This window comes from Salmo salar, chromosome 12, assembly GCF_965601325.2.
Source record: "Salmo salar chromosome 12, fSalSal1, whole genome shotgun sequence".
Lineage (NCBI taxonomy): Eukaryota > Metazoa > Chordata > Actinopteri > Salmoniformes > Salmonidae > Salmo > Salmo salar.
Genome location: NC_138302.1, coordinates 70751428 through 70765866, shown reverse-complemented (window position 1 = coordinate 70765866; position 14439 = coordinate 70751428). Strand labels below are relative to the sequence as shown.

Here is a 14439-nt window from a genome sequence, read left to right as displayed (position 1 = left end):
TCACATACACGTATGCCTGTCTCGCGCTCTCTTCATCAGGTACTGCTCCTCTGTGACATTAACAAGATGAAGAACTTTAAGCGACGTTTCTCTCTGTCCGTCCCTCGCACCGAAACCATAGAGGAGAACGAGTTCACCGAGCAAATCAACCAGCTCAACATCCAACACACTCAGGGTAAGACCTTTAACTCTACCCAACAATTTATTTATTTATTTTTATTTCACCTTTATTTAACCAGGTAGGCAAGTTGAGAACAAGTTCTCATTTACAATTGCGACCTGGCCAAGATAAAGCAAAGCCGTTTGACACATACAACACAGAGTTACACATGGAGTACAACACAGAGTTACACATGGAGTAAAATAAACATACAGTCAATAATACAGTAGAAAAATAAGTCTATATACAATGTGAGCAAATGAGGTGAGATAAGGGAGGTAAAGGCAAAAAAAGGCCATGGTGGCAAAGTACATACAATTTTACAAGTAAAACACTGGAATGGTAGATTTGCAGTGGAAGAAAGTGCAAAGTAGAAATAAGGGGATGCAAAGGAGCAAAATAAATAAATACAGTAGGGGAAGAGGTAGTTGTTTGGGCTAAATTATAGATGGGCTATGTACAGGTGCAGTAATCTGTGAGCTGCTCTGACAGCTGGTGCTTAAAGCTAGTGAGGGAGATAAGTGTTTCCAGTTTCAGAGATTTTTGTAGTTCGTGCCAGTCATTGGCAGCAGAGAACTGGAAGGAGAGGCGGCCGAAGGAGGAATTCGCTTTGGGGGTGACCAGTGAGATATACCTGCTAGAGCGCGTGCTACAGGTGGGTGCTGCTATGGTGACCAGTGAGCTGAGATAAGGGGGGACTTTACCTAGCAGGATCTTGTAGATGACCTGGAGCCAGTGGGTTTGGCGATGAGTATGAAGCGAAGGCCAGCCAACGAGACCGTACAGGTCGCAGTGGTGGGTAGTATATGGGACTTTGGTGACAAAACGGATGGCACTGATAGACTGCACTGAATTTATTGAGTAGGGTATTGGAGGCTATTTTGTAAATGACATCGCCGAAGTCGAGGATCAGTAGGATGGTCAGTTTTACGAGGGTATGTTTGGCAGCATGAGTGAAGGATGCTTTGTTGCGAAATAGGAAGAACAATTCTAGATTTAACTTTGGATTGGAGACGTTTGATGTGAGTCTGGAAGGAGAGTTTACAGTCTAACCAGACACCTAGGTATTTGTAGTTGTCAGAACAGTCAGAACCGTCCAGAGTAGTGATGCTGGACGGGCGGGCAGGTGCAGGCAGCGATCGGTTGAAGAGCATACATTTAGTTTTACTTGTATTTAAGAGTAGTTGGAGGCCACGGATGGAGAGTTGAATGGCATTGAAGCTCGTCTGGAGGGTTGTTAACACAGTGCCCAAAGAAGGGCCAGAAGTATACAGAATGGTGTCATCTGCGTAGAGGTGGATCAGAGACTCACCAGCAGCAAGAGCAACATCATTGATGTATACAGAGAAGAGAGTCGGCCCAAGAATTGAACCCTGTGGCACCCCCATAGAGACTGCCAGAGGTCAGGACAACAGGCCCTCCGATTTGACACACTGAACTCTATCAGAGAAGTAGTTGGTGAACCAGGCGAGGCAATCATTTGAGAAACCAAGACTATTGAGTCTGCCGATGAGGATGTGGTGATTGACAGAGTCGAAAGCCTTGGCCAGGTCAATGAATACGGCTGCACAGTATTGTTTATCGATGGCGGTTAAGATATTGTTTAGGACCTTGAGCGTGGCTGAGGTGCACCCATGACCAGCTCTGAAACCAGATTGCAAAGCGGAGAAGGTGCAGTGGGATTCGAAATGGTCGGTAATCTGTTTGTTGACTTGGCTTTCGAAGACGTTAGAAAGGTAGGGTAGGATAGATATATGTCTGTAGCAGTTTGGGTCAAGAGTGTCCCCCCCTTTGAAGAGGGGGATGACCGCAGCTGCTTTCCAATCTTTGGGAATCTCAGACGACACGAAAGAGGTTGAACAGGCTAGTAATAGGGGTTGCAACAATTTCGGCAGATAATTTTAGAAATAAAGGGTCCCGATTGTCTAGCCCGGCTGATTTGTAGGGGTCCAGATTTTTCAGCTCTTTCAGAACATCAGCTGACTGGATTTGGGAGAAGGAGAAATGGGGAAGGCTTGGGCGAGTTGCTGTGGGGGGGTGCAGTGCTGTTGACCGGGGTAGGAGTAGCCAGGTGGAAAGCATGGCCCGCCGTAGAAAAACGCTTATTGAAATTCTCAATTATAGTGGATTTATTGGTGGTGGCAGAGTTTCCTATCCTCAGTGCAGTGGGCAGCTGGGAGGAGGTGCTCTTATTCTCCATGGACTTTACAGTGTCCCAGAACTTTTTTGAGTTTGTGTTGCAGGAAGCATATTTCTGCTTGAAAAAGCTAGCCTTGGCTTTTGTACCTGCCTGTGTATATTGGTTTCTAACTTCCCTGAAAAGTTGCATATCACGGGGGCTGTTCGCTGCTAATGCAGAATGCCACAGGATGTTTTTGTGTTGGTTAAGGGCAGTCAGGTCTGGAGAGAACCAAGGGCTTTATCTTTTCCTGGTTCTAAATTTCTTGAATGGGGCATGCTTATTTAAGATGGTGAGGAAGGCATTTTTTTTAAATAACCAGGCATCCTCTACTGACGGGATGAGGTCAATATCCTTCCAGGATACTGGGGCCAGGTCGATTAGAAAGGCCTGCTCGCTGAAGTGTTTCAGGGAGCGTTTGACAGTGATGACAATGCCCAATGACACACAGCAATCCTCTCCTCTGTCCTTGTCTCCAGTGGGTCTTGCTGTTATGAGCATTGCTAAGGAATGACCAGTCCCTTTCACAGCATATTGGGACTATATTTAGACACAGGAAGCTCAAAGTCCTGATCCCAGATCTTGCATTACTCCCTCCATTCATTCATGGATCAGGCCATTCTTGGATGCATTCATAATCAAACCACCAGCCCCGTCATCTCTGTACCAGCCCCACTTAGTCTCCACAGCCTGATTAGTCACACTGATTTCCGGCTGGGCTGAGGGAAGGCTGGGGGTTAGAAGAGGTTAAGTCACACATTTATAAAAGCTCTGAGTGGAGAGATGGAGAAGTGAAGGAGAAAGAGAGGTGTGAGAGAGTAATAGGGGGTGCCAGGAGCTGAGGCTGATAAGCAGGGTTCAAGACACATTTATACAAGCAAATCTCTCTCGCTGTGGTCTACTGGGTCAGAGTAACACCCATCCTCTCATCTAGCACCAGTCTGCCCTGCAGCAGTGATAGAAAACAAATGTTGACAATATTGATTATTATTATATCAATATTGTAAATCTCCAAAGTGAGCTTTGGCAATATGTACATTTCTACGTCATGCCAATAAAGCAAATTGAGAAGACATTCAAAACCTTTTAAACATTGTGTTCTTGGTGTTCACCATTTCTCATGCTGTTCACCATTTCTCATGCACTCTTGACACAGCAACACTTGACCTCATAGTTACTTCTCTCACTATTGAGGCAGCTAACCTTGTACAGAAGTTTAGTTTATTAGGATCCCCATTAGCTGGTGCATATGCAGCAGCTACTATTCCTGGGTTCCACATAAAATACATGCAAATGAAAGATTACAGAACAGTTATAGAAAAGAACATGGAGCACACTGGGATTCAGAATAGAGGTCTGGATGGATGGGAATGTAGCATTGTGTGATGCCAGCCGTCGTCAGCTGTCTGGGGAAAGCAGCTGTGATCTAACCCCAGAGAGTCCTGTACCCCCTGATGCAGAGAGAACTCCAGGTCTGAGTGAGTGAGTGTGTTAATAGGCTCTCTGTCAATCCAGACATTCTGCCCTTCACAACCCCTTCTTCCATCACAGCCTATTTCAGACAATAACTGAACAAAAATGTCAAATTAATTCTTGATTTGAATCAGGGCAATGCTGTCCAACTGTCTGTCCATGTTTGGAGACAGACTTAGCTCACATTTCTCCCAGGATTAACCACATTCCCTGGATATTCCTTTCAACTCCTAATGAGGTTGGGATACATCAGCAACAGACCTTCAAATAATTATTTTTCCCACATTAAAATATAGTTCAATTAAATTCCCTGACACTGAAATACCATAACACACAATCAGTTGGTCACATCAGAGGAGCTGTCTTTACAGCGGTCACATCAGAGGAGCTGTCTTTACAGCGGTCACATCAGAGGAGCTGTCTTTACAGCGGTCACATCAGAGGAGCTGTCTTTACAGCGGTCACATCAGAGGAGCTGTCTTTACAGCGGTCACATCAGAGGAGCTGTCTTTACAGTGGTAACATTTATTGCAAAAAAAGAGAATAACACAATCACCTCGCAGATCAGAATTACCATCTAGGTTCGTTAGGGAAGTTTTATCAACATAATATCCCCTTCAGTCGCCCATCTCAGCTGCTAAGCAGCTACATCAAACTTAAAATGACAAAGAAAAAAGTCAGTCACACCTGAATTAGGCTGATTAATTCAGTATCATATCCCACAGGCTAACAAACTCAGACACGCACACACACACATCTACAGCGTTACAGCTAATCTAATGAGACATCCCAAATCAGTTTGGATTCACACACAAGCCTAACACAATTACTACTCCACTACTGCAGGGCTAGCTCCTAGCTGTGTGTGTGTGTGTGTGTATACCAGGGAGGCCACTCACCTGCCACTGCCAGTCTAATCTTTAAGTCAATCTAATACCTAGTTAATATCCAGTGCAGCTTCTCAATTAGATCATTATTTTTTATATTCTAACAAGTGTACTGATGGAAAGATAAATCTAATCAAATCAGTTCATTACATCAATCACTGTCATACCAACTTGTAACAGAGCCAGCCAGAGAAGAATAGATGTAGAAACATATTAGTAGCCTACAACCATAGGTTTCATTAGAAATCACATGTAGTGAGGAACCTAAAGTCAGCAGACAGTTCAGGCTCCATTTGAACAAACCTAATGCAGTGGTAAACCTAAGGGCTCCATTTGAACAAACCTAATGCAGTGGTAAACCTAAGGGCTCCATTTGAACAAACCTAATGCAGTGGTAAACCTAAGGGCTCCATTTGAACAAACCTAATGCAGTGGTAAACCTAAGGGCTCCATATTAACAAACCTAATGCAGTGGTAAACCTAAGGGCTCCATTTGAACAAACCTAATGCAGTGGTAAACCTAAGGGCTCCATTTGAACAAACCTAATGCAGTGGTAAACCTAAGGGCTCCATTTGAACAAACCTAATGCAGTGGTAAACCTAAGGGCTCCATATTAACAAACCTAATGCAGTGGTAAACCTAAGGGCTCCATATTAACAAACCTAATGCAGTGGTAAACCTAAGGGCTCCATTTGAACAAACCTAATGCAGTGGTAAACCTAAGGGCTCCATATTAACAAACCTAATGCAGTGGTAAACCTAAGGGCTCCATATTAACAAACCTAATGCAGTGGTAAACCTAAGGGCTCCATATTAACAAACCTAATGCAGTGGTAAACCTAAGGGCTCCATATTAACAAACCTAATGCAGTGGTAAACCTAAGGGCTCCATTTGAACAAACCTAATGCAGTGGTAAACCTAAGGGCTCCATTTGAACAAACCTAATGCAGTGGTAAACCTAAGGGCTCCATATTAACAAACCTAATGCAGTGGTAAACCTAAGGGCTCCATTTGAACAAACCTAATGCAGTGGTAAACCTAAGGGCTCCATTTTAACAAACCTAATGCAGTGGTAAACCTAAGGGCTCCATTTGAACAAACCTAATGCAGTGGTAAACCTAAGGGCTCCATTTTAACAAACCTAATGCCTGCTGATTTTGTACGTTTGCCCACTGACAAAGAAAGGATCAGTCTATAATTTTAATGGTAGGTTTATTTGAACAGTGAGAGACAGAATAACAACAAAAATATCCAGAAAAACATGTCAAATTTTATACATTGATTTGCATTTTAATGAGGGAAATAAGTATTTGACCCCCTCTCAATCAGAAAGATTTCTGGCTCCCAGGTGTCTTTTATACAGGTAACGAGCTGGAGATTAGGAGCACACTCTTAAAGGGAGTGCTCCTAACCGCAGCTTGTTACCTGTAAAAAAGACATGTCCGCAGAAGCAATCAATCAATCAGATTCCAAACTCTCCACCATGGCCAAGACCAAAGAGCTCTCCAAGGATGTCAGGGACAAGATTGTAGACCTACACAAGGCTGGAATGGGCTACAAGACCATCGCCAAGCAGCTTGATGAGAAGGTGACAACAGTTGGTGCGATTATTTGCAAATGGAAGAAACACAAAAGAACTGTCAATATCCCTTGGCCTGGGGCTCCATGCAAGATCTCACCGCGTGGGGTTGCAATGATCATGAGAACGGTGAGGAATCAGCCCAGAACTACACGGGAGGATCTTGTCAATGATCTCAAGGCAGCTGGGACCATTGTCACCAAGAAAACAATTGGTAACACACTACGCCGTGAAGGACTGAAGTCCTGTAGCGCCCGCAAGGTCTCCCTGCTCAAGAATACATATACATGCCCGTCTGAAGTTTGCCAATGAACATCTGAATGACTCAGAGGACAACTGGTGAAAGTGTTGTGGTCAGATGAGACCAAAATGGAGCTCTTTGACATCAACTCAACTCGCCATGTTTGGAGGAGGAACGCTGCCTATGACCCCAAGAACACCATCTCCACTGTCAAACATGGAGTTGGAAACATGCTTTGGGGGTATTTTTCTGCTAAGGGGACAGGACAACTTCACCGCACCATTTGACGGGGCCATGTACTGTCAAATCTTGGGTGAGAACCTCCTTCCCTCAGCCAGGGCATTGAAAATGGGTCGTGGATGGGTATTCCAGCATGACAATGACCCAAAACACACGGCCAAGGCAACAAAGGAGTGGCTCAAGAAGAAGCACATTAAGGTCCTGGAGTGGCCTAGCCAGTCTCCAGACCTTAATCCCATAGAAAATCTGTGGAGGGAGCTGAAGGTTCAAGTTGCCAAACGTCAGCCTTGAAACCTTAATGACTTGGAGAAGATCTGCAAAGAGGAGTGGGACAAAATCCCTCCTGAGATGTGTGCAAACCTGGTGGCCAACTACAAGAAACGTCTGACCTCTGTGATTGCCAACAAGGGTTTTGCCACCAAGTACTAAGTCATGTTTTGCAGAGGGGTCAAATACTTATTTCCCTCATTAAAATGGAAATCATTTTATAACATTTTTGACATGTTTTTCTGGATTTTTTTGTTATTATTCTGTCTCTCACTGTTCATATAAACCTACCATTAAAATTATAGACTGATCATTTCTTTGTCAGTGGGCAAACGTAGAAAATCAGCAGGGGATCAAATACTTTTTTCCCCCACTGTATGTTAACTTGAACCCATCTGCAGTCCACATTGTTCCAAGTAATTGCATGGCTTCAATAGCATTCACACGGATATAGGGGCTAGGCTTACTGTAAATTGCATTATGGCTGAGCATGGACATGCCAAACATTGTCAATAAGCAAGATAAATTCATTATTGATATGGCCTAAAAAGATAACTAATAATTCTAATCAAATTCTGAACAAAAAAAATACTTGTTTTAAAAAGGCTTTGTCACACTTACAGGCTCCATAATTATATAATATTAATAATAAACCTAGGCAGACTATGGAGGTTTTTACACACATCCAAACTTTTCACAGTAGCTGGAAAAAGATCCAATATACAGTACCAGCCAAAAGTTTGGACACACCTACTCATTCCCGGGTTTTTCTTTATTTTTACTATTTTCTACATTGTAGAATAATAGTGAATACATCAAAACTATGAAATAACACATATGGAATCATGTATTAACCAAAAAAAGTCTTAAACAAAAATATTTTTGAGATTCTTCAAAGTAGCCACCCCTTGCCTTGATGACAGCTTTGCAACCTCTTGGCATTCTCTCAACCAGCTTCCAGTCGTATGAACATAATCCTACACATTCACACATCTCCAGAATGTGTGAATGTGTACAACGCATCCGACGTTGTAACCATACTATTTAAAGAATATATATATATATATATATATATATATATATATATATATATATAATATATATATATATATACTGCTCAAAAAAATAAAGGGAACACTAAAATAACACATCCTAGATCTGAATGAATGAAATCATCTTATTAAATACTTTTTTCTTTACATAGTTGAATGTGCTGACAACAAAATCACACAAAAATAATCTATGGAAATCCAATTTATCAACCCATGGAGGTCTGGATTTGGAGTCACACTCAAAATTAAAGTGGAAAACCACACTACAGGCTGATCCAACTTTGATGTAATGTCCTTAAAACAAGTCAAAATGAGGCTCAGTAGTGTGTGTGGCCTCCACGTGCCTGTATGACCTCCCTACAACGCCTGGGCATGCTCCTGATGAGGTGGCGGATGGTCTCCTGAGGGATCTCCTCCCAGACCTGGACTAAAGCATCCGCCAACTCCTGGAAAGTCTGTGGTGCAATGTGGCGTTGGTGGATGGAGCGAGACATGATGTCCCAGATGTGCTCAATTGGATTCAGGTCTGGGGAACGGGCGGGCCAGTCCATAGCATCAATGCCTTCCTCTTGCAGGAACTGCTGACACACTCCAGCCACATGAGGTCTAGCATTGTCTTGCATTAGGAGGAACCCAGGGCCAACCGCACCAGCATATGGTCTCACAAGGGGTCTGAGGATCTCATCTCAGTACCTAATGGCAGTCAGGCTACCTCTGGCGAGCACATGGAGGGCTGTGCGGCCCCCCAAAGAAATGCCACCCCACACCATGACTGACCCACCGCCAAACCGGTCATGCTGGAGGATGTTGCAGACAGCAGAACGTTCTCCACGGCGTCTCCAGACTCTGTCACGTGCTCAGTGTGAACCTACTTTCATCTGTGAAGAGCACAGGGCGCCAGTGGCGAATTTGCCAATCTTGGTGTTCTCTGGCAAATGCCAAACGTCCTGCACGGTGTTGGGCTGTAAGCACAACCCCCACCTGTGGACGTCGGGCCCTCATACCACCCTCATGGAGTCTGTTTCTGACCGTTTGAGCAGACACATGCACAGACACAGCAAACCTTCTTGCCACAGCTCGCATTGATGTGCCATCCTGGATGAGCTGCACTACCTGAGCCACTTGTGTGGGTTGTAGACTCCGTCTCATGCTACCACTAGAGTGAAAGCACCGCCAGCATTCAAAAGTGACCAAAACATCAGCCAGGAAGCATAAGAACTGAGAAGTGGTCTGTGGTCACCACCTGCCGAACCACTCCTTTATTGGGGGTGTCTTGCTAATTGCCTATAATTTCCACCTGTTGTCTATTCCATTTGCACAACAGCATGTGAAATTTATTGTCAATCAGTGTTGCTTCCTAAGTGGACAGTTTGATTTCACAGAAGTGTGATTGACTTGGAGTTACATTGTGTTGTTTAAGTGTTCCCTTTGTTATTTTGAGCAGTGTATATTTAACCTTTATTTAACTAGGCAAGTCAGTTAAGAACAAATTCTTATTTACAATGACGGCCTAGGAACAGTGGGTTAACTGTCTTGTTCAGAGGCAGAATGACAGATTATTACCTTGTCAGCTCAGGGATTCAATCTTGCAACCTTTCAGTTACTAGTCCAATGCTCTAACCACTAGGCTACCTGCCACCCCAATAAGATTAATAAGATTGGTTGTAATAAAATTAAACTGAAAAACAAGCAAATAAATGTAAAATGTAATGATTTCATCAAATCGACAGGAGAAAAGACACGCATTGCTGTTTGAAACAGAAACCAAGCTATTTTTACAGTTTTACAGGTTACAGAACTTCTAAATGCGAGGTTCACCGGTATTCAGAGGTTCTCATCTCTCGTTTCATGATGGGCATGGACACGTAGCCTACATCATCGAGGGGGTTTTAATCACGTCCAAAATGGGACCTACATGGCTAAAATAATGTGGGCCTCCCTACAATGCATAGATAAAAAGGGAATTTCAGCTCACAGTTTTACTCCTCTCAAACTTGATATTTTAATGTAATAATATTTTAATGAATGATTAAGATTTTTTTCAAGAAGGTTTCAGGAGGCAAACCCTTTATCGGCAGTCTTGCCTACTTCGCGATTGCATTGGGCAGGCCAAAAAAAGCTTTAATGGAGAGGAGGGCAGGTTATGCTTGGTTTTTAATCAAACGAAATGGGAAAAACATTAGATGAATGTTTCTAAATACGAAATATACAGGCATCAAAAGCACATTGGGCTACTCTTGTTCCATGTGCATATGGGCAGTGTGCCGGATAGGCTGCGTTTCCGCTGTCAAAATGCATGCTATAACAAACTGTTACCACCAACACCAGCTTTTGGTTGGGCTTAAATATCCCCATCAGCGCACCCTGAAAGTAGCACTTTGGATCATGTTTTTACAGGACACATCTCATATTTCCACTCCGCCCATCTGAGCGCAAGCGAGCTGATATAAGACAGGTAAATTGCCGAACATGGCATTATGGCTGGAAAATGCCAGTGGACCTGTTTTTACATGACGAAATTACAAACTAACATACGTTTGACACTAGAGCCGCCTTAACGCCAGCAAGAAATAGAGCCCTTCGTGTCTTTGTCCACTTCTCCAATGATTGTGTTTCCTAACTTGCCATGTGAGAGTCTGCCCTTTACTACATAATTCACTTCATCAGATATACATCTCCCATCTCAGACAGGATAGGACTAGAACATTGTGTGTGCGCATGTCTCACCTGACCCCAATTAAGAGCATACAGATCAAAGGGTTGCTGTAACTGTGATATTTAAATGATGAGCCAAACAGGCTCCCTTTCTTTCTCTCCCTCTCTGTGCCCACTCACAGCAGGAATATTAATCAAACTTAGAACCATTCATCTATTGCCACTTCATTCCATCCAATTCCCCCTCTCTCTCCTTCGTTGATCTCTCTATCGCTCTTTTGTCCCATCTGTTTTTGTCACCTTATTTTTCTAAATACTGAGAGCTACTTGCCTCCTAACTTTTAGCTCAACTCAAATCTAACATCTAAATCTCCATCATCACCTGCATGGATGTACAGCCAAAAATGGTCTCTGTGTGAGTCTCTGTGTATGTAGAAGTAGCCAGGGCTTTTTCATTTCCACTAATAAAGGCTGTGATACTGTATCGGTCAGAGAGAATACGTAGACAGAGACGGATACAGACAGAGAGCTCGCTGGGCACACACTGGTTGAAACAATCCTCGACTAACCTGTGCCCCCGCACACCGACTCTGTACTGGTACACCCTGTATATAGCCTGGCTACTGTTATTTTACTGCTGCTCTTTGATTATCTTCTTTTTAACTTCTTTTTTTACTTAACACTTTCTTAACTGCATTGTTGGTTAAGGGCTTGTAAGTAAGCATTTCACTGTAAGATCTACACCTGTTGTATTCGGCACATGTGACAAATTGATTTGATGTTATCACGTCATTTCAATGAAATTACGTTGAATCAACATTGAATAGTCATTGAGTTGACGTCTTTTCCTCAGAAGAGAGAGAGGATATCTCCCTCCTTTTAGCCACATGCTCACACGTTTTTGTTAACAATCAGTGTCCCCATGGAAACAGAGTTAAAGAGCTCACCGCAGTCTACATCAAACACCCCGAGAGGCAGCGTGCTGAATGCATGTGCACACACACATCCAATAAGTATACACACATAGGCACACACGTATCCACATACACAGAGGTGTTAGTCGATGCGATGGAACAGACACATCCAACAGCAGCTAGACCAACAACTCATTCACACACAGGATCAAACCAAGGCTGAAACACAAGCTGTTCAGAGGACTGTAAACACATGCACATATTTCCACACTGTAGCTGATGCAGCCTTGTGTAGTGTCTGAATGAGTGCTGTATTTCTTTTATTCGTAAAGTGTAATTGTCCACTCAATCTGCTGTGTACAACACTGAAGAGGGGCTGTTCAAGCAAGCCTGTCCGTGCGTGTTTAAAGCTACAATATGGAGTATTTCTCAGCATCTGTGTGGTAAATGTTTTCCATAACTCTAAAGTGTGCATTCTCCCTCTCTGTCTGACCTGCAGCACTGACTCCAGACAGCCTGACCCTGCCGTCACTGCACCCTGAGGCCAGTCCCAGTCCAGTGAGCCCTGAGCCAGCCGCGCCCGGAGCACAGTCCCCCTCCTATCACCAGTACCGCAGCAAAGCACCCCACCGACACTTCTCTATGGTGGTGAGACAGGGAGGGAGAGTTAGAGAAGGAGAAATAGGAAAGTTTAGAAATGATAAAGTTCACATTGACATGCCAATTAGTATAGTCTAGCTCACAACACGAAAGTGGTTCCAATCCGAGAAGAACTGCTATAGTGAGAGGGACACTAAAGCAAATATAGCCTCCTGTACAAATTTAGGTAAAACTTGACTTGAAGGGGGTATACATTAAACATTCATAACACCTTTACAAAACCTGTTATTACACCTTTATGATATCATAAGAGCTACTGACTGGGTTCCTCTCCTCCCTCTCAAAACTGAGTGGCCATAACTTCCTCTCAGCCTCAGAGCAGCAGCTACACAGCCCACAGGGAATTACAAGCCATCATCTGAATGCTCTTTCTTTTCCACATAACCCGCCATGCCAGACACCTTTAGCTAGAAAATTCAGCCATCTTACTTTTCAACAAAAATAACTGCAAAGAGCGACAGTCACAAACACGTGTTTGTGCATGCACACACACACACACACACACACACACACACACACACACACACACACACACACACACACACACACCACACCCTGGGGAAATTCACATACACACAAACACCTTATTTCAGACAGTTCCAGAAGTGTGGTGCAGGGGGGAAGTGTGAGATAGATAGTCACTCACAGGAGAAACTGTGTCATAGGGTGGAAGAACAGATTAACAGAACAGAGGATTGATTTGTCTTGTCCTACATTAAGACAGGTCTGCATTCAGAACCACAGACAGAACAGAAGATGACTTTCTCAAACTAATGATCGTCTAATCATCCCTAGCTTTAAGTAGACACAATCACTCCTTACCTCTACACTGTAAAAACCGATCACAGCATTAACCTAAAACTAAATCAAATCAAATCTATTTATATAGCCCTTCGTACATCAGCTGATATCTCAAAGTGCTGTACAGAAACCCAGCCTAAAACCCCAAACAGCAAGCAATGCATGTGAAAGAAGCACAGTGGCTAGGAAAAACTCCCTAGAAAGGCCAAAAACCTAGGAAGAAACCTAGAGAGGAACCAGGCTATGAGGGGTGGCCAGTCCTCTTCTGGCTGTGCCGGGTGGATATTATAACAGAACATGGTCAAGATGTTAAAATGTTCATAAATGACCAGCATGGTCAAATAATAATAATAATCATAGTAGTTGTCGAGGGTGCAACAAGCACGTCCGGTGAACAGGTCAGGGTTCCATAGCCGCAGGCAGAACAGTTGAAACTGGAGCAACTAACCCTACAAATAGCACTGTTGGCCATTTGGAAAGTCAGTCAATCGATTAGCATTACATAATAATACTGTTAGCAATACTCTTTGGATACTATGAGATTAGAAAGGTTCAGAAGCACAGTTGAAAAATATATGGCACATGGAAATTGAGAAAAAGTGGGCTACGGAGATGGGCGGGGTGGGCTGAGAGTAGCAGCGGGGTGGGATTAACAACTCATGATCTGTAATAGTTAGCACCGAAAATACCATTTCATGTGTAAATCAAACTATATTTTGTGTCATGTAATACTGTGTATAGAAGTACCATGTATGTGAAAGTTATGAATAATGTGTATGTAACAAAAATTGCAGTTTTTTTTGTAAAACAAAGTCCTCCGAAGAGGGCGGGGTGGTGGATGGAGCAATAAATAATAATAATAATAATAATAATAATAATAACAATAACAACAACAATAAACCTGTTCTGGTGCAATGTGTCATGAATTATGTGAGAAAATTGGCCATTTATGATGTGTGTATTTGCACAAATAATGATTGTGTGAGTGTTGCATATCGATGACTGATTGATTCTCTGCAGGATGTGAGTAAACGCATGTCTCTGCCCATGGACATCCGCCTGCCTCCAGAGATCCTCAAAAAGCTGCAGATGCAGAGAGAAATGGAGAATGAGAACAACTCTCCTCCCTGCAAACCCCTCAGCCGCATGTCCCGACGGGCTTCACTGGTGAGTACCCCTATACATAAATACAGTTGTTCCCAAACTTTTTCGGTTACTGTACCACCAAGTGAATTTTGCTCTGCCCGGAGTACCCCTGAAGAACCCCCCCCATTTGAATTTTACCAGTAGGCCTATGGTCTCATGAGTCTTCAAGTACCCCCTGTGGAT

At 43.3% G+C, this 14439-nt stretch overlaps 1 protein-coding gene across 2 annotated transcripts in view; it reads left to right on the top strand.

Annotated features, from left to right (window-relative positions):
* LOC106565629 (cyclin-dependent kinase 18) overlaps positions 1-14439 on the top strand; it is a 62312-nt gene that overhangs the window by 33418 nt on the left and 14455 nt on the right. The window contains exons 2-4 of one of the 2 annotated variants that reach the window (XM_014132942.3): positions 40-175; positions 12149-12297; positions 14131-14277. In XM_014132942.3, coding sequence (XP_013988417.1) covers positions 67-175; positions 12149-12297; positions 14131-14277 — 405 coding nt within the window. In that variant the 5' untranslated portion in view covers positions 40-66. The remainder of the gene's footprint in view (positions 1-39; positions 176-12148; positions 12298-14130; positions 14278-14439) is intronic. The other variant, XM_014132944.3, reaches the window with a different exon arrangement.